The sequence below is a fragment of the Lithobates pipiens genome, unplaced genomic scaffold (genome assembly GCF_037356315.1).
Source record: "Lithobates pipiens isolate NorthernLeopardFrog02 unplaced genomic scaffold, aLitPip1_a1.2 Scaffold_17, whole genome shotgun sequence".
NCBI classification, from domain to species: Eukaryota; Metazoa; Chordata; class Amphibia; order Anura; family Ranidae; genus Lithobates; species Lithobates pipiens.
The window spans coordinates 15,648,799-15,667,778 of record NW_027507755.1 but is presented as its reverse complement, the minus strand read 5'-3'; the positions used below and the strand labels follow the sequence as shown (position 1 = coordinate 15,667,778).

Below are 18,980 nucleotides of genomic sequence, written 5' to 3'. Positions count from 1 at the left end.
AGACTTTCGACAGAGTTCTGACGGACTTTCCGAATGAACGGACTTGGCCACACACAATCACACCAAAGTCCGACGGATTCGAATGTGATGACGTACGACTGGACTAGAATAAGGAAGTTCATAGCCAGTAGCCAAAAGCTGCCCTAGCGTCGGTTTTTGTCCGTAGGACTAGCATACACACGAGCGGATTTCTCAGTAGGAACTGGGTCCGGCAGAGTTCTGTTAGAAAAATTTGAAACATGTTCTTTTTCTAAAGTCTGTCAGACTTTTGCAAATCAAAAGTCCACTGCTAGTGATGGACGAACTTCCGACGGGACGTTTCGCGAACGCGAAACGCGAACGGACACAAACGTTCGCGAAAACGACCGTTCGCCGCGGGCTCCATTGACTTCAATGGGAGGCGAATTTCGCAAACCTTTAGGTCGAATTTGCGGCCACGGGGTAATTATTAGGGGGTAGCACGTAGTCCCACCACCTGGACAATAGCATAATACATGTATGAGGTGAATTTGGGATCGATAACTACAAGCATTTTTTTTTTATTTGGGAAATTGTTCTGACAATTCAGGACTATGGAGCTAATGAAGGCAATGGAGGAGAGGGAAGGTCAGGGACCAGGGTAGGCAAACAAGAGGGTGCAGGAGATACAGAGCACTGACAGCAGCACCGTAATACAGAGCACTGACATCAGCACCGTGACATACAGCGCTGACAGCAGCTCCGTGACATACAGCGCTGACAGCAGCTCCGTGACATACAGCGCTGACAGCAGCTCCGTGACATACAGCGCTGACAGCAGCTCCGTGACATACAGCGCTGACAGCAGCTCCGTGACATACAGCGCTGACAGCAGCACCGTGACATACAGCGCTGACAGCAGCTCCGTGACATACAGCGCTGACAGCAGCTCCGTGACATACAGCGCTGACAGCAGCTCCGTGACATACAGCACTGACAGCAGCTCCGTGACATACAGCGCTGACAGCAGCTCCGTGACATACAGCGCTGACAGCAGCACCGTGACATACAGCGCTGACAGCAGCTCCGTGACATACAGCGCTGACAGCAGCTCCGTGACATACAGCGCTGACAGCAGCTCCGTGACATACAGCGCTGACAGCAGCTCCGTGACATACAGCGCTGACAGCAGCTCCGTGACATACAGCGCTGACAGCAGCACCGTGACATACAGCGCTGACAGCAGCTCCGTGACATACAGCGCTGACAGCAGCTCCGTGACATACAGCGCTGACAGCAGCTCCGTGACATACAGCACTGACAGCAGCTCCGTGACATACAGCGCTGACAGCAGCTCCGTGACATACAGCGCTGACAGCAGCACCGTGACATACAGCGCTGACAGCAGCTCCGTGACATACAGCGCTGACAGCAGCTCCGTGACATACAGCGCTGACAGCAGCTCCGTGACATACAGCGCTGACAGCAGCTCCGTGACATACAGCGCTGACAGCAGCTCCGTGACATACAGCGCTGACAGCAGCTCCGTGACATACAGCGCTGACAGCAGCTCCGTGACATACAGCGCTGACAGCAGCTCCGTGACATACAGCGCTGACAGCAGCTCCGTGACATACAGCGCTGACAGCAGCTCCGTGACATACAGCGCTGACAGCAGCTCCGTGACATACAGCGCTGACAGCAGCACCGTAAGCAGCCCCAGGAGGAAGTCAGCACAGCACAGGGATGGTGTGATCCCCTCATAATAAGAACCCCCAGGAGGAAGTCAGCACAGCACAGGGATGGTGGGAGCCCCTCATAATAAGAACACCCAGGAGGAAGTCAGCACAGCACAGGGATGGTGGGAACCCCTCATAATAAGCAGCCCCAGTAGAAATATGACACCGCTCAACCTCTTCAAAGAGGAGGGTAGGGGCATATAGTACGGTGTGCTTTTTTGGGTCAGGGAAGTGAGCCAAATGAATTAAGAAGGTCTGTGTGCTTGATTCCAAAAATTGTTTATAGACATATACATGGTCTACTGATCACATGTGTTGAATTCCTCCGAGATCCATGCCTCATTCATTTTTAGAAATGTGAGGTAGTTAACACTGTGGTGAGCTAGGCGAGTACGCTTATCGGTCACAATCCCCCCTGCTGCGCTGAACGTCCTTTCGGACAGGACACTGGATGAGGGGCAAGCCAACAGTTCGATTGCAAATTGGGCAAGCTCTGGCCAGAGGTCAAGCCTGCCCACCCAGTAGTCTAGGGGTTCATCACTCCTCAGAGCGTCCACATCGGCCGTTAACCCAATGTAGTCGGACACCTGACGGTCTAGGCGTTCCCTGATGCTGGATCCGGATGACACCTGTCGATGGGTCGGCTGAAAGAATGACCTCATATCCGAAGTCACCAACACATCTTCAAACCGGCCTCTTCTTGCAGGCGCTGTTGGATTGGTACCCGCAAATCCTTCTCTGGGAGTGGGAATTGCTCCTCTGCCAGCGCACGCAAAAGCAGAATGCAGCATTTCTCGAAGCAAGGCCTGGAAGTGCTGCATTCTGACAGCCCTCTGCGACGGCGGTAACATTTCCGCCATTTTGTGTTTGTACCGGGGGTCTAAGTACGTTGCCACCCAGTACTGGTCCTTGACCCTCATGCTTTTTATACGGGGGTCCCTATTAAAACACTGGAGCATGAAGGCCCCCATTTGCACTAAAGTGGAAGCGGTGTGGTGGCCTGGCTCCTGCTCATCATCCAGGATAATGTCGTCCTCTTCATTCTCCTCTCCCCATCCTCGCACAACAGGGATCCCAGAAAGGTTTAAAGCATGCTCTTCTTGCTCCTGCTCATCCGCCCCGGCACCATCCTCCTCTGACTCCTCATCAGACTCCTGTTGTTGACTTGTCTCAGATAGAGTAGCCCCCCCTGGGAATTCATCCAGCATTGCGACTTCCTCATCTTCCCGCTCCTGCTCCTCCACAGCCTGATCAATGACACGACGCAATGCACGCTCCAGAAAGAAGGCATAAGGTACCATGTCACTGATGGCGCCATGGCTGCGACTGACCAGTTTGGTGATCTCCTCAAATGGCCGCAGAAGTCTGCATGTGTCGCGCATGAGCAGCCACTGGCGCGGTGAAAAAAAACCCAGCTCCCCAGAACCGTTTCTTTCGCAGAGTTCATACAGGTAGACGTTAACTGCACGTTTCTGCTGGAGCAGCCTATCAAGCATATAGAAGGTTGAGTTCCATCGCGTCGGGCAATCGCAAATAAGACGTCTGACCGGCAGATGGTGTCGCCGCTGAATGTCAGCAAGGCGAGCCATGGCCGTGTAAGATCTTCTGAAATGGGCCGAGATTTTCCTTGCCTGCCGCAAGATGTCCTGGACCCCAGGGTATTTGACAAGGAATCGCTGCACGACCAAGTTTAAGACGTGTGCCATGCACGGCACGTGCGTGATTTTGCCCTGTTTCAATGCGCTAAGCAGATTGGCACCGTTGTCACACACCACTTTACCAACTGTCAAATTGAGCGGTGTTAGCCACTCATCTGCCTGTGAACGCAAAGCTGAAAGGAGTGCCGGGCCAGTGTGGCTCTTTGCTTCCAGGCACAACAGACGCAGCACGGCATGGCAACGTCTCACCTGGCATGTGGAATAGGTTCTGGGGAGCTTGGGCGGTGCAGTGGAAGAGACGCTAGCAGCGGAAAAGGAGGAGGCAGCTGAGGAGGAGAGGGAGGAGGATGGAGTAGGAGGAGGAGAAGAAGAGTCAGGCCTGCATGCAATCCGTGGCGGTAAAACCAAATCTACACGGGTGCCACGGGTTACATGCTTGACGGCCGTCAGAAGGTTCACCCAGTGGGCAGTAAAACTGATATACCTTCCCTGCCCGTGTTTGCTAGACCACGTGTCTGTGGTCAGATGTATCTTGGCACCGACACTGTGTGCCAGAGATACATTCACTTGCCGCTGAACATGGCCATATAGCTCTGGGATGCCCTTCTCTGAGAAATACTTCCTTCCTGGGACCTTCCATTGTGGTGTTCCAATGGCCACAAATTTGCGAAAGGCCTCCGAGTCCACCAGTTTATATGGCAGTAGTTGGCGGGCTATGAGTTCTGACAAGCCAGCCGCCAACCGTTGGGCAAGAGGGTTATCCGGCATCATCATTTTTTTACGCTCAAACATTAGGCCCACGGAAGCCTGCCTTTTTGCAGAAAAATGTGAGCTTGGCGTGATGGAAGGTGGAGTGGAGGACAATTGTGAGGAGAGAGGAGAAGGAGAAGTAGAAGACGAGGCTGGACGGTGAGAGCCTGCAGTGTGGCTTTGTGTGTTCCGTTGCTCCCACTGGGCTCGGTGATGGCTGCTCATGTGCCTTCTTAAGGCGGTCGTCCCTAGGTGAGTATTGGGCTTACCGCGACTAACGCGTTGACTGCAAAGATTGCAGATGGCAACGCTATTGTCAGCAGCGGACACGTTAAAAAAAGCCCACACTGCGGAGCCATGTGCCGGTGTCCTGGGAGCGCCAGATGTGACCGTACATGGTCGATGACTCGCTCCTGATACCTTTGCAGTCTGCTTTGTCCCTGCTGTGCAATGTAAGTCATTGCTGCTTCTCCTCCCTATCTGCTGGTCCATATCTCCCTCTGAACTCCCCTCCTCTTCCTCTCTTGTGGGCACCCACGTGACATCACTAGACACGTCATCATCAACGTCACCTTCCCCACCGCTATAAGTAGAGATCTCGGAGTAGGCAGCAACACCGGGGACCAACCTCCTCCTTGGGCTGATCTGGGTACTGGCGTCAGACTGCTGAGTAGCGCTTGTTGCTACCTCCTCTTCCTGATCCAATACCAAGAGTGGCTGCGCATCAGAAATGTCCTCTTGATATGGATCGGAAAATAATTCCAGTGACTCAAGCGGAAGGTATGTGGTGGTGGTGGTGGTGGTCGTGTTGTTGGTGGTAGTGTCTTTGGGGGTGCACATAGCAGAGAGTGAAGAAGAGGGTGCAGATCGAGAGGATGAGGAGGGTGCAGAAGAGTAAGGCTGAGCGAGCCACTCAACCAAGTCTGGTGCATCCTTTAAAGTAATTGAACGCACCTTCTGCAACTTCCCACTTTGGCTCAAGCCTGTTGCTCCTGCCCTACCCCTACCACCCCTGCGGAAGGGCCTGCCTCTTCCTCTGCATGTCATTTTTTAAATGACCCTGTGACAAAACTCTTAGTCCCTATACCGCTGAAGGACTGCTGCAGTATAGGTGAGCGGTCAGCAGTGGTGCACGTCAACCCTATCTATTGTGGACCGATAGCGGTCCTTACAGAACAGCAGACTGTACCGCACTCAAGCCTATGTACCGTAGCACCCTATACCAAGTTACCAGTCCTTATAAGAACTTTTGTGGACCAAGCAGGTTGTGTATTAGTGTTTAGCAGACTGTACGTCAGTCCCTATACCGCTGAAGGACTGCTGCAGTATAGGGCAGCGGTCAGCAGTGGTGCACGTCAACCCTATCTATTGTGGACCGATAGCGGTCCTTACAGAACAGCAGACTGTACCGCACTCAAGCCTATGTACCGTAGCACCCTATACCAAGTTACCAGTCCTTATAAGAACTTTTGTGGAACAAGCAGGTTGTGTGTTAGTGATTAGCAGACTGTACGTCAGTCCCTATACCGCTGAAGGACTGCTGCAGTATAGGGCAGCGGTCAGCAGTGGTGCACGTCAACCCTATCTATTGTGGACCGATAGCGGTCCTTACAGAACAGCAGACTGTACCGCACTCAAGCCTATGTACCGTAGCACCCTATACCAAGTTACCAGTCCTTATAAGAACTTTTGTGGACCAAGCAGGTTGTGTATTAGTGTTTAGCAGACTGTACGTCAGTCCCTATACCGCTGAAGGACTGCTGCAGTATAGGGCAGCGGTCAGCAGTGGTGCACGTCAACCCTATGTATTGTGGACCGATAGCGGTCCTTACAGAACAGCAGACTGTAACGCACTCAGGCCTATGTACCGTAGCACCCTATACCAAGTTACCAGTCCTTATAAGAACTTTTGTGGACCAAGCAGGTTGTGTGTTAGTGATTAGCAGACTGTACGTCAGTCCCTATACCAATGAAGGACTGCTGCAGTATAGGGCAGCGGTCAGCAGTAGTGCACGGCAACCCTATGTATTGTGGACCGATAGCGGTCCTTACAGAACAGCAGACTGTAACGCACTCAGGCCTATGTACCGTAGCACCCTATACCAAGTTACCAGTCCTTATAAAAACTTTTGTGGACCAAGCAGGTTGTGTGTTAGTGTTTAGCAGACTGTGCGTCAGTCCCTATACCGCTGAAGGACTGCTGCAGTATAGGGCAGCGGTCAGCAGTGGTGCACGTCAACCCTATCTATTGTGGACCGATAGCGGTCCTTACAGAACAGCAGACTGTACCGCACTCAAGCCTATGTACCGTAGCACCCTATACCAAGTTACCAGTCCTTATAAGAACTTTTGTGGACCAAGCAGGTTGTGTATTAGTGTTTAGCAGACTGTACGTCAGTCCCTATACCGCTGAAGGACTGCTGCAGTATAGGGCAGCGGTCAGCAGTGGTGCACGTCAACCCTATGTATTGTGGACCGATAGCGGTCCTTACAGAACAGCAGACTGTAACGCACTCAGGCCTATGTACCGTAGCACCCTATACCAAGTTACCAGTCCTTATAAGAACTTTTGTGGACCAAGCAGGTTGTGTGTTAGTGATTAGCAGACTGTACGTCAGTCCCTATACCAATGAAGGACTGCTGCAGTATAGGGCAGCGGTCAGCAGTAGTGCACGGCAACCCTATGTATTGTGGACCGATAGCGGTCCTTACAGAACAGCAGACTGTACTGCACTCAGGCCTATGTACCGTAGCACCCTATACCAAGTTACCAGTCCTTATAAAAACTTTTGTGGACCAAGCAGGTTGTGTGTTAGTGTTTAGCAGACTGTGCGTCAGTCCCTATACCGCTGAAGGACTGCTGCAGTATAGGGCAGCGGTCAGCAGTAGTGCACGGCAACCCTATGTATTGTGGACCGATAGCGGTCCTTACAGAACAGCAGACTGTAACGCACTCAGGCCTATGTACCGTAGCACCCTATACCAAGTTACCAGTCCTTATAAGAACTTTTGTGGACCAAGCAGGTTGTGTGTTAGTGATTAGCAGACTGTACGTCAGTCCCTATACCAATGAAGGACTGCTGCAGTATAGGGCAGCGGTCAGCAGTAGTGCACGGCAAACCTATGTATTGTGGACCGATAGCGGTCCTTACAGAACAGCAGACTGTACCGCACCCAAGCCTATGTACCGTAGCACCCTAGACAGACCAAGTTACCAGTCCTGATAAAGAGCTTTGTGGAACAAGTGAGTTGTGAATGATTAGCAGACTGCAGCAGAAGGGCAGCAGTCAAGTATAATATTCTTTCTATATTTGGAAGAAAGAATATTATACGTGTACAAGCCTATTACCGTACCACTGATACCAGTCCTGAAAAGAACCTTTGTGGAACTAATAGTAACAGCAAGTCTTTAAAATTATCCTCACTGCCTGACACACTGCTTCCTGCCTGTCCCTATACAAATTGGCAAAAAAGAGTAGGCTGGAACGATTAGCTGGAACAGCTCTTTTGTGGACCTGATAGTAACAGCTAATGATGATGATGATGATGATGATGAAGAAAGACTAATCTGGCTGAGCTGTCCCTAAAATAGCAGCATACAGCGCTCTGTCCCTTTATCTAAACTGACAAAAGAAACTCAGGCTGCTGACCTAACACCTATACCAGTCCTGAAAAGAACTTTTGTGTACCAAATAGCTAGCGTTTTCTCTGTCCCTACTCCACACAGGATCCTTTCCCTACAGTGACAGAAGAAAGAATGTAAAATGGCCACCGGATCGGGTGTATTTATAGGTTAGGGGGAATGTCCAAGTGTCCATGAGCTGTCATGTCTCAATTGGTTGTCCTGTAACACATGATAAACGTGTCACGAAAGGTTAAAGTTCTTGTATACATTAAACACGTAAGTCCGCCGGGGCGAACGACGGAAAAAGGCGTTCGAACCCGCGGACGGCGAAAGTCGGAAATTCGCCGCGAAACGACCGCCGGGCGAACCGTTCGGCCATCACTATCCACTGCAGCCCACACACGATCGAATAGTCTGCCGGAATCATTCTGTCGGACTTTTGATGTTGAAAAGTCTGGTCGTGTGTACGGGGCATTAAAGTAATGACAGCGACAATTCTGCAACTCGGCATATTTCAGTGTTTTTGATTTGATTACATTATTGAATAATTTTTATTATAATTGTTATAGTTATTTATTTTATATCTATCTATATCCACACATAAAGGGTGCCTTAACTGAAAAAAAAGTTGAGAAACACTGCTCTAGGTGAACGTGTTGTGTGTTTTTATTTTTTTATTTTTTTTAAGGTGTGCTTTTAAGCTTTTTCTGTAGCATACAAAACCGTTGCTATAAGGATGATGGCATTAAAGTCTACTATACAGAGCCCACCAATGATTAGTAAAAGAATACAAAGTAAACCACCCATAAGGTAACATAGCCTTTAGCAGGAATAACCGGAATCGGCAGTCCCGCAGACATGGGCAATGTAATTAAGCAAAAACAACCACATACCCAACCACGTGCAACAAGCACATACACAATGCTCTCTCCAGACCCAGGCAGAAGAATCCTATCTGACCAATTTAAAGGGAGAATTGTGAAGAAGCCAAATCTGCCATTTGAGAGCCCAAAATATCCAGCCAAGGTTGATATACATTAGTACATTTTTTATTTTTATTTTGTTTTAGAACCGGCACGGTTACAGTTGGTTGGTAAGACCTAGGTAGGACGTTGTGTTCTCTGGTCAGTTTGTATTACCTTGTGCTGCCTGACCAATTTGGAACGAACAGTGTTAATCTAACCTGGTGTTCAGCCGATTTTAAGTAGGGTGGGTCGGCAATGAAGCCAGTGGCCTAGTTTCAAAGGGCCTGAAATACCAAACGCTCCTAATGGGGTGTGCTACTTAGAGAAAAAAAAAATGGAGGCATTTTATGAATAAAAAATACCTGCCAATTGCTTGGGATACGCAATGCTTTAGTGAATGTAGCGGTATCAAGTAGAGGAATACTTACCAGTGCAAAATGTCCCCCCACCAAATCTTCATCGTTCAGCTTGGTCACTATTGGCTTCTTTCGTACAACTGATGGACTCCTGGGAAAAGGTAAGGGCCTTTGTTCCAATAATCCTTGGCTAATTAAATCCTGAATGTGTAATGGGCCATTGATCCAAATACCGGTATTGCTTATGTAATGGTTACATCTGTATTTTTCCTTATTTAGCCTCTTTGAACAATGGCTCAGAAGACATCAGCCCTCACTAGATGTTTACCCGGAAGCCAATGCACCAGTTGGACACAATCGGGAATACAACATGGTTCCATTTATTCCATTGTTTACTAATGGAGAGTTCTTTGTCCAGTCAAGAGACCTGGGGTACGATTATGATTACCTGGCTGAAACAGGTACTATTTTTTAACTTTACCCTTTTATAACAATGAGCGAATCTGTCCAGATTGGATTCACCAAGGGTTCAGTGAATCCGACTGAAGTTTATAGCAGTTGAATCTTGGTAAATTCTGGATGTTTTAGGGTAAATAGGCAAACTGCAGTAAAAAAAAGGGTGTTATGCAACTTTTGAGGGCCATTAAAAATATATAAACCCTTTCAATAACATGCTTGGGGGTGCCTTAAAGTGGTTGTAAAGGCTGAAGGTTTTTTTTTTTGCCTTCTTAGGAGCACCTTCTTAAATTGACAGGACAAATCTGTGTACCACATGAGCACATACTGTAGCCAGTCTGTGGGAGCCAGAATTATTGTTGGTTGGTAGGGGATCAAATACTTATATTACTGCATCTCAATTTATAGGATTTGTATCATGTTTTTTTGTTTTCTGGATGTTTGGTTACTATTTTGTCTCTATCATTTAACCGATTCAGCCCTGGAAGATTTCACCCCCTTCCTGACCAGAGCACTCTTTACAATTCATCACTGTGTCGCTTTAACTGACGCGGTCGTGCGACGTTGCACCTAAACAAAATTGTCCTTTAATTCCCACAAATACAGACTTCTTTTGGTAGTATTTGATCACACCTGCAGCTTTTATTTTTTGCTCCATTAACAAAAAAGCTGCAATTTTGAAAACACTTTTTTTTTTTTCTTTTTTTTTTTTTTTTGGTATAATATCCCCCGAAAATATATAAAAACTATTTTTTTTTCCTTAGTTTAGGCCAATTATGTATTTTAATTTTTGTTAGTAATGGCTATCTGCAGTTTTTATCGGGACTACGACATTACGTTGGACATATCAGACACCTTTGAAGCTATTTTGGGACATTCGTCATTTATACAGCGTTCAGTGCTATAAAAATGCACTGATTACTGTGTAAATTACACTGGCAGGGAAAGGGTTAACCACTTCATTGCCCCCTAGTGGTTAAGTGTCTCCTATTGAGTGATTCTGAGGGGGGTGGGCTTCCACTCGCATTACAGCAATCACTGCTCCCAATAACAGGGAGCAGTAGATCTGTCATGACACAAAGCGAAACAGGGAAATGCCTTGTTTACATAGGCACTTCCCCGTTCACGTGGTTCGGGGTTCCAGTCCAGAATGATGTACTGACTTCATGGTCCTGGTCCTCCTGACCAGCCCCCAGGAAGGCTATGGCCTGGGGTGCGGATCTACCTGATCTTGATGTCACGGGGCTGGCTAGCATGAGGCAAGGAAACTAAAGGAGGATTCTGAGGTGGTTGAGTGCCGTCTCCATTTTGGGAGAGACCCAGTGACTTCAAGCATTCCAGGGGAGGACTCTTCAGAAGACCACTTACGGGTTGGTTTCTTGGTAAGAGCCTGGAAGGGCTGAAGTTCCCAAGGTAATCCAGTCTCGTGGATATTGCCAAGCTGGCTGAAAGATCCAGGTATCCTATGAGTGTTCAAGTTTAGTTTCCCTACGTGTTCTACAACGTCTGTGGCAGAGACATTATCTTGTACGTTCTACAACAATGTGGGTGGCAGAGACTTGTTCCTGAGTAAGCACCTTGTTGGCTGCTAGGCCTTGTGAAGAGGGACTGTCCAGCTTGAATAGACATCCGGTTGGCTATTCTCTGGATGCAGTCAAAGTAAGCAAGATCTTCAACATTTTGACTTTGACACTAATGCTGCGTACACACGACCGGACTTTATGACAGCAAAGGTCCGATGGAACGAGTCCGTCGGACAATTTGATCTTGTGTGGGCTCAATCGGACCTCCATCAGACCTTTGCTTGCCAAAAATCCGGCGGACTTTAGAAATAGAACATGTTTTTTAAATTTTACCACCGGAACTCCGCCGGACCGAGAAATCCGTTCGTGTGTATGCTAGTCCGACAGACAAAAAACAATGCTAGGGCAGCTATTGGCTACTGGCTATGAACTTCCTTATTCTAGTCCAGTCGTACGTCATCACGTTCGAATCCATCGGACTTTGGTGTGATTGTGTGTGGGGAAAGTCCATTGGAACTCCGCCGAAAGTCCGTCGGAAAGTCCGGTCGTGTTTACGTGCCATAAGAGTACCTGAACTTCCTTTCCAACCCTCTGATCCCAATTTAAGAGACTGTTCATTGTCTGTTTTGCAAATAAAATCCATTCAAGTGGATCTGTTGTCAGTCTCTCGAGTTACTGGGCCATCTACCACGGGACACCCCTAGACGTGAAACAAGGAGAACAGAAGGTAACGGTGGGCCCAAATCTAGCCAGCAGCTCCTTCGTGGGTAGTGCTATGTATGATAGAAATTATAGACCCCTAATTTCTTGGTAAGTGGGCAAACTTAGAAAATCTTCAGGGGATCAAACTTTCACCTTCAGTCATAACAAAGTTACGTGAAACTAGTATAGGAACATTTTTTTAGGCTTAAAAGAACATTAATAGAGCTAGCTTTAGAATCAAACTAGAAATGTATGGGCAACTTCTTTGAGATGCAGAAGGGAAAGGTTAGAACCTCTGCAAAGCCTTTTATTACTTCCTGTTCCCCCACTTGGGAAGATGCAGCCTCTCAATTTGTCCTTTTTGACCTTTGTCAGTGTTTGGAAATCCAGAATGTTACAGTTGACACCACAACAAGGAGTGATGGCACATCTTTCAATGCAGGCAAGTACTTGTTGACCACTAGAGGGGATATTCCTCTCACTTCCGGTTGTGTCTCTAGGGCAGGAAGGGAATGGAGATCTTTAACAGGGCAAAAAAAACGATGGGATTTTAACTGTTGCCTTTTCTTTCTAAAAAAAAAAAAATATATACTATATAAATTTCCTCACAGCTAACCTGCAGTTTTTTGCCAGTCGATCTGTGTCGGCAATCTCCTCTCTAGAGAGCTCTCTACTTATAATGCTTCTTGGAGACGGTGGAGGGATTAGAACATGGCTATGAATAATTCTCCAGAATGATCAGAGACTTGTGATTACTTGGCCTGCGGAATGGCACTCATAACGGCACCAGATTGCCGGCAATCAGGGAAATGTACACAGTGAAGTGGCCTGCTGTGCTCAGGCATTGCCAACGTTAAAAGCAAATGCCACGAACAGGTGAAGTGTCCCCTGTGTATGTACATATGGACATGCTAAATATGCATGAATTTAAAATATATCCAATGCAAAAAAAAAAATCTGTTGATGCAGAAACAAGCGTCCTCATTGGAAGATTTCCCTCTTTTCCCTCTATTCCTGTTCTGGTGGGAACTCTGGAATTTTGGATTTCCCCTCACTTTCCTTAGTGGTTGTAAAGGTTGAATAGTTTTACCATCATGTATTCTATGCATGAAGGAAAACAACCTTCAGTATGCAGCTTCCCCCACAGCCCTCTTTTAATTTAATTCTTAACTGAGCCCATGCAACAGAGTGGTCTCTGCCCCCTTATTGCCTGAGACAGCAGCCAGTGCCATTGGCTCCCGCTGCTGTCAATCACAACCAGTGAGTAAGGAGTAGGGGGTGGGGCCAAGAAGGGCTTTGGAACGAGCATGCACGAGTGCCTCCCATAGCAAGCGGCTTGCTATGGGCGCACTCAGAAGAGGAGGAGCCAGGAGCACCAGAGGGAGACTCGAGGAGGATTGGAGCTTCTCTGTGCATACCTGTGCTATAGCCGAAAGATGGCTACAGTGTGGCTCTCTCCTGCTGGGAAGGCCTCCATGGACATCCTCCCAGAACTACACCCCCTGGGGCATGCATCCGGTGTGCTCTGTGATTGTTGTGCCCTTCGGACACAACAGATTGGGGTACGGGCCAAACACAGCAGCCCTTTACCATGTCCATTCACAGCTGAGCACATGTAAACAAACTTGCGGGTTATCGCCATTGCTTTCATCACGCGCTGTCGGTGTTAGGAAAGGAGAGCTGGTAACCAGCAAGTGTAATGGGGACATTTTCACAGATAATCAGGGCACTGATCATCAGAGCCTGTGTCTTATTGGACACTGCACTCTCCCAAGATTTGGGTAGCAACCTTGGACCCAAAAAGGTTACACATCTATGCATGCCCTTTCTGGGTATATTAGGTGCACATGCAGTGCAGGGAGTGTGCAGAAAGATGGATTTAAAGCAGGGAAAGCAAACTGGTGGTCCAGATTACCCCATAATTTGGAACGTAAAGCAGCAAGGTAGGGCAATTGTGCTGAACCTACAGGCAGTAGTATGCTTGAGGAAAGCCCCTTTGACCAGGAACCCTTAAGGGGAAGGGCCTTTCTGCATAGCCTCCCGGCAGTATTGATGCATCCTTGCACTTTTCATTGCCAGCATAGCACCCCCTCTGGAAGGCCACTGCAGAAGCCTTAAAGGAGTAATCCTTGAGCACACTGCTGCTTGTAGGTTCTTGTTGCCATACTGCCCAAAGTCCTACTTTGGTAAGCCAACTGCCAGTGGCGTAACTAGAACCTTCAGGGCCCCGATGCAAGAAACCATGAAGGGCCCCCCTGAACCCCAGCCAGGGCCCTTCCCTCCGAGTCCGGCGGTGGAACTCCAGGGCGTGGTCACAGATATGACCTTTGTGAGCCCTGTAGTTCCACCACTGGTATCAGTAGTTTTTTTTATTATTTTTTTTTTCTCTGGCTGGGGAGAACAGACAGGGGTACTCTGAGGAGCCGGGTAGTCACCCTCCACCTCCAGCCACCCGTGTGCATGGTGCACTGGTACCCCTAGCTGCCTATGCTGCTGCCGGCCATATGTAGGTGGGGCTGCATGGGCCCCCTGCAGCACAGGGCCCAGTTGCGGTCGCGAGTGCTGCACCCCCTATAGTTACGCCCCTGCCAACTGCAGTGTATGGTTCATAAACCAGGAAGTACCTAAGACGCCTTGCCTGGTCCCTTTAAATTACCACCACACGGTTCCCCCAATCACATGTTGCTGCTCCTTTAGCCTTAGGCACAAAGAGGTGACCAAGCTTTGTTGCTTAATTTTGGTTGAGAAAAGTGAGGTCACCAGCCTGTCGCCCTGAGAAAGAGGTCCACCATGGCCCCGAAACATCAGTGTGTTTTTATGATTTACTACTTGCAATATGACCACATTTAAAATCTCTAGAGATTTATTGGTTCAGTGCTGGCTTTCTCTTCCAACGGACATTGATGGAGTCACCATTACCCGTGCACTCCCAACTAAGGAAACCGTGTCTGGTGCTGGATGGATTTTATGATGAGGTCAACAACCTATATGAGCTTCTGTAGCAGAGCTGTGTAAATCTTAGGGCTGTATGGACAGATATAGAAATCTTTTGTCGGGTAAATCATCTGCTATGCATGCATTTCAACTGTGTAGCTGTTTAAAATTCAGTGTTAAAAATAAAATCGACCCAAAGCCATTTTCATTTTCCATTCGGGAAGCCCTATGTGGCCTCCATTTGAAGGTTATAGAGTTTCAGTTAAAAACACCTGCGAGTACTGAGCAAAGTTTATGAAGCCAGGTAGCGATTGGAGCGTTGCCTGAATTGAATTAAAACATTTAGTCTTGTGTACCGGTAAATGGCACTTCCAACTTTTTAATGAAACTGCCATTGATGAAACCACTCCGATGCACTTCCCTGTGGCTAAGACCAGCTTTCTAGCTGCCGGGAAGCAATCGCTTGGCATGCTTAGCAGCACAGGGTCCTCCGATAAAGGCTGGCTGCTCTTCAGTATGCATTTTGCATTTTTTGTCCGACATGTACAGCTCAAGCAAAGAAACCGAAAAAAATGAACAGACGTGTATACCCAAGACAATGGTAATTACAGCCATTTTATTCATGGCTAGTTTTATTAGGACCATTAATTCTACAATGTTATGGGCTTCATAGCATATTCTCTTTTACGTGTCCCTCATCTAAATTAGGGCCTTGCTGCTGAATATCATTGAAGAGGCTCATTGAGTATGCGAGGGATAGAAAGAGGTGCATTCTGTATGGCAAAAGGCGGAGGATGGGGAATGCCAGCTGATTTGATTGCTTATAGAGGGAAAGCAAGGTCCGCTGGACTTTGGCAGAGATATCCACGTTAATGTGAAACATCTACCCATTCCTGTCCTTATCCTATCAATGAATGTCAGACAACACAATCATTTTTCATCCAGCTTGGGAGATATTTAACCCTTTTTCTTTTTTGTACATGTTAGAATGCGCATTTTAGGCCTGAATATTAAACCCCCCAAAAAAAACATTTTATACATTTTCTGAAAGTGGCAGCCCTGGAGAATAAAATGGCAGTTATTTATTTCACACCTTATTGGTGCACTTGTGTATCAAATCCATATTTTTCACCAAAAATGCACGAATGTTAATTTTACTGTACAAATTATCCAATTTTTTTGCATTGAGTAAATACATGCCAAACATGTTGAGTCTTAAAGTGACTCTGAAGTCTACATTTTTATTTTTTTACTTTAGTTCATTCTCTGCATTCAAGGGGATGTAAAGTCTCAAGGTTTTTCACCTTAATGCACTGGGGGGTAGGGAAGAAACCTACGTCCTCCTTTTTTTTTTTTTTTTTTTTTTTTTTCCATCTATATTGCCGAGAGTCGACAATGTTACAGCTGCAAGTAAGTTTAACTTACATTTTTTCCCTTTTAGAAATGTCATTAATGCTGCGGCACTGTTCTACACATCGCACAGATGCGCCGCTTTACAGGCAGACTAAGGAGACCCCCCCCCCCGGCATGATATTTAAAGGAATATTTCCTTTTTATTGTTTCACTTTAACCACTTGCCAACCCCTGCACGCCAATATACATCGGCACACTGGCAGTGGTGGGCAAATGGGTGTACCTGTACGTCCCCTTTAAGAGGTGACGATAGCAGGCGAACGTGCCGCCATCACATACATTGTGCCCGTCTCCCGGGAATCATGTCACGGAGCCTCAGAACAGGGAAGTGCCTATGTAAACAAGGCATTTACCTGTTCTGGCTTGTCATGACAGAGATCACTGCTCCTGTCATGTGACTAGTAGCCCACCCCCCACATTTATAACCACTCCCTAGGACATACTTAACCAATTCATTGCCCCCCCCCCCCCCCCGTGGTTAACCCCTTCCCTGACAGTTTACTGTGTAAATTAATCAATGCATTTTTGTAGCACTGATCGCTGTATAAATGATAATGGTTCCAAAATAGTGTCAAGTGTCCGATGTGTCCTCCATAATGTCGCAGTCCTGATAATCGCAGATCACCATCATTACTAACAAAAAAATAATAAAAATGCCATAAAACTATCCCCTATTTTGTAGATTCTATAACTTTTGTGCAAACCAATATACGCTTATGTTTTCTCCCTTCGTCTTTCAGGACAGCACCTGGAGAGAGCGCAGCTCCACCCACTTTCCCAGGAAACACTGCAGATCACTTTAAAGACCGGACACTTCCACCATGGCCTCAGTTGTAGTGTTTCCTCCGGCCATGGTGGAAGCGCTGCAGGGAACCAAAGGGTGCTGTGCTTTCTCCAGGTGGGGAAAGTTGGAGGCATACGGGTTGTTCTCTTTTTGGTACAGACCTGGCCCAGCTTCCTCCCTTCACGCGCGGGGGTTGCTCTGGTGTCCGCTCTCCTTCATACCCAGGGGGGTCAGGCTGTGGAGGTCCCCCCGCTTCTAGACCGTCGGCTGGGGCTGAGACGTGGCTGGGATTCATATCTCGCGCCGTTGGTATCGGCCTCATGTCTTCCGGGTCTGGATGACGAGCGCGTCATTCTGGCCGGGGGCGGGATTTCCGACGGTGCGATGTGGCTTCCGGTTCCGGCCGCTGGAACGCACGGAGATGGGGCGGTCTCATGCGGCTGACATCACTTCCGGAATTGGCGCGGAATTCAAACTGATAAAAGCGCCCAGACACCATTGATCCTCGCTGACGATGGAAGAGGATCAATCGGCGGTGGCAGGAGCAGGAGCCACGGTTGTCAGCCTAGCTCAGGTAAGCAGGGACAGTGGTCTCTGTCATTACTGTTTGAGCCATGTCTTTTTCTCCCTTCCTTGCTCTGGGAAGCCTGCAGCATTCTTTTCCTATGTTACTATTTAGGAATAATGCTTTCAATAGTTGTTTAGTGAGTCTGTGGGGGGATTCACTGGCTGAAGAGCAAATAGAATCAGAAATTTTAAATCTGTTCTATTTGGCAGCATGTCTTTTTTTCTCTTCATGTGTGTGTATTGTAACTGAGGTTTGGGGTTTTTTCTTTGGTGTATTTCAGCAGGTGAAAGAAAAGACCAAACATTTCTCCCCTCGTAGCAAGAGGAAATGTCCATCATGTAAAAATATACTTAGAGATTCTTGGACCAAGGTGTTATGCAGGTCCTGCATAAGCGACTTGGTCAAAGAAGCAGCAGCTTCCACTACTCCTGTGTCTCAGCAAGGAGAGCTGCTAAGTTCTTTTAGGAAAGAATTATCAGATACTTTTGAATCTTTCCAGTCTTATTTAGACAGGCGCCCAGCTGCAGGTAGTAGCTCAGCGCCCTGTTCTCACTCCCCAGCATCTGCATCCAGGGGGGGCAGTGACTCTGAGGATGAGGAACATAGTGGGTCCTCTGCTTCTGAGGAGGAGGTAAAGGGGGCTTCTGCTTCATTATCCCTAGAGGAGGTGGATGACTTGCTGGAAAATATCCACACTACTCTGAATATCAGAGGATAAAGCCCAACTGTCACTGCATGACAAAATGTTCAGGGTTTGGGCGAGGTGAAACAGAGTGTTCCCAATACATACGTTTCTATCCGAAACTATCAAAAAGGAATGGAGAGACCCAGAGAGGGCCCCTTTCTTTTCTAGGTCCCTCAAACGCAGGTTTCCTTTTGAAGAGGATAGCTCTCAGGTATGGAACAAGAAACCTAAGCTTGACACAGCCTTTTCTCAGGTTTCAAGGAATAACGATCTTGCGTTTGAGGACATGGGTATCCTAAAGATTCCATGGACAAAAGGGCTGATTCTCTCCTAAGGAAGGCTTGGGACTCAACATTGGCAAACCTAAAACCAGCGATGGCTTCAACAGTAGTAGCCAGAAATCTGGAGCACTGGTTGGAACAGTTAAAAGCCCATATCGAGGCAGGAACGCCTAGAAAGGATCTGCTTGATACTTTGCCTGTCCTCTTAAAAGCAGTGGGGTATATGGCAGATGCCTCGGCAGAATCAATTAAGATGTCAGCCAGGTCCTCAGCCCTGATAATCTCAGCCCGTAGTGCCTTATGGGTGAAAACATGGACGGGGGATACTGCCTCAAAGACCAAATTATGCGGTCTTCCGTTCGAGGGAGATCTGGTGTTCGGCCCTGACCTTGAAGCCATACTGGACAGAACGGCCAACAAGGGCTTTCCTGTAAAAAAGAAAGTGAACCCCCAGGGCACTAAAAATTTTCGTGCTTTTCGAAAAACCTCGGAAACCAAGGAGACAGGATATAGAAGGCCCTGGAAGCCGCAGAGAGGAAGAGGCAAGTCGGGAGTGTTATTCCGCCCCTCTACCCCAAACACA

General features: G+C 47.8%; 1 protein-coding gene across 1 annotated transcript in view; it reads left to right on the top strand.

The window, feature by feature from the left end:
• The window catches only part of TYR (tyrosinase), an 87,606-nt gene that overhangs the window by 43,521 nt on the left and 25,105 nt on the right, over positions 1-18,980 (top strand). The window contains exon 4 of the mRNA XM_077485009.1: positions 9,331-9,512. Coding sequence (XP_077341135.1) covers positions 9,331-9,512 — 182 coding nt within the window. The remainder of the gene's footprint in view (positions 1-9,330; positions 9,513-18,980) is intronic.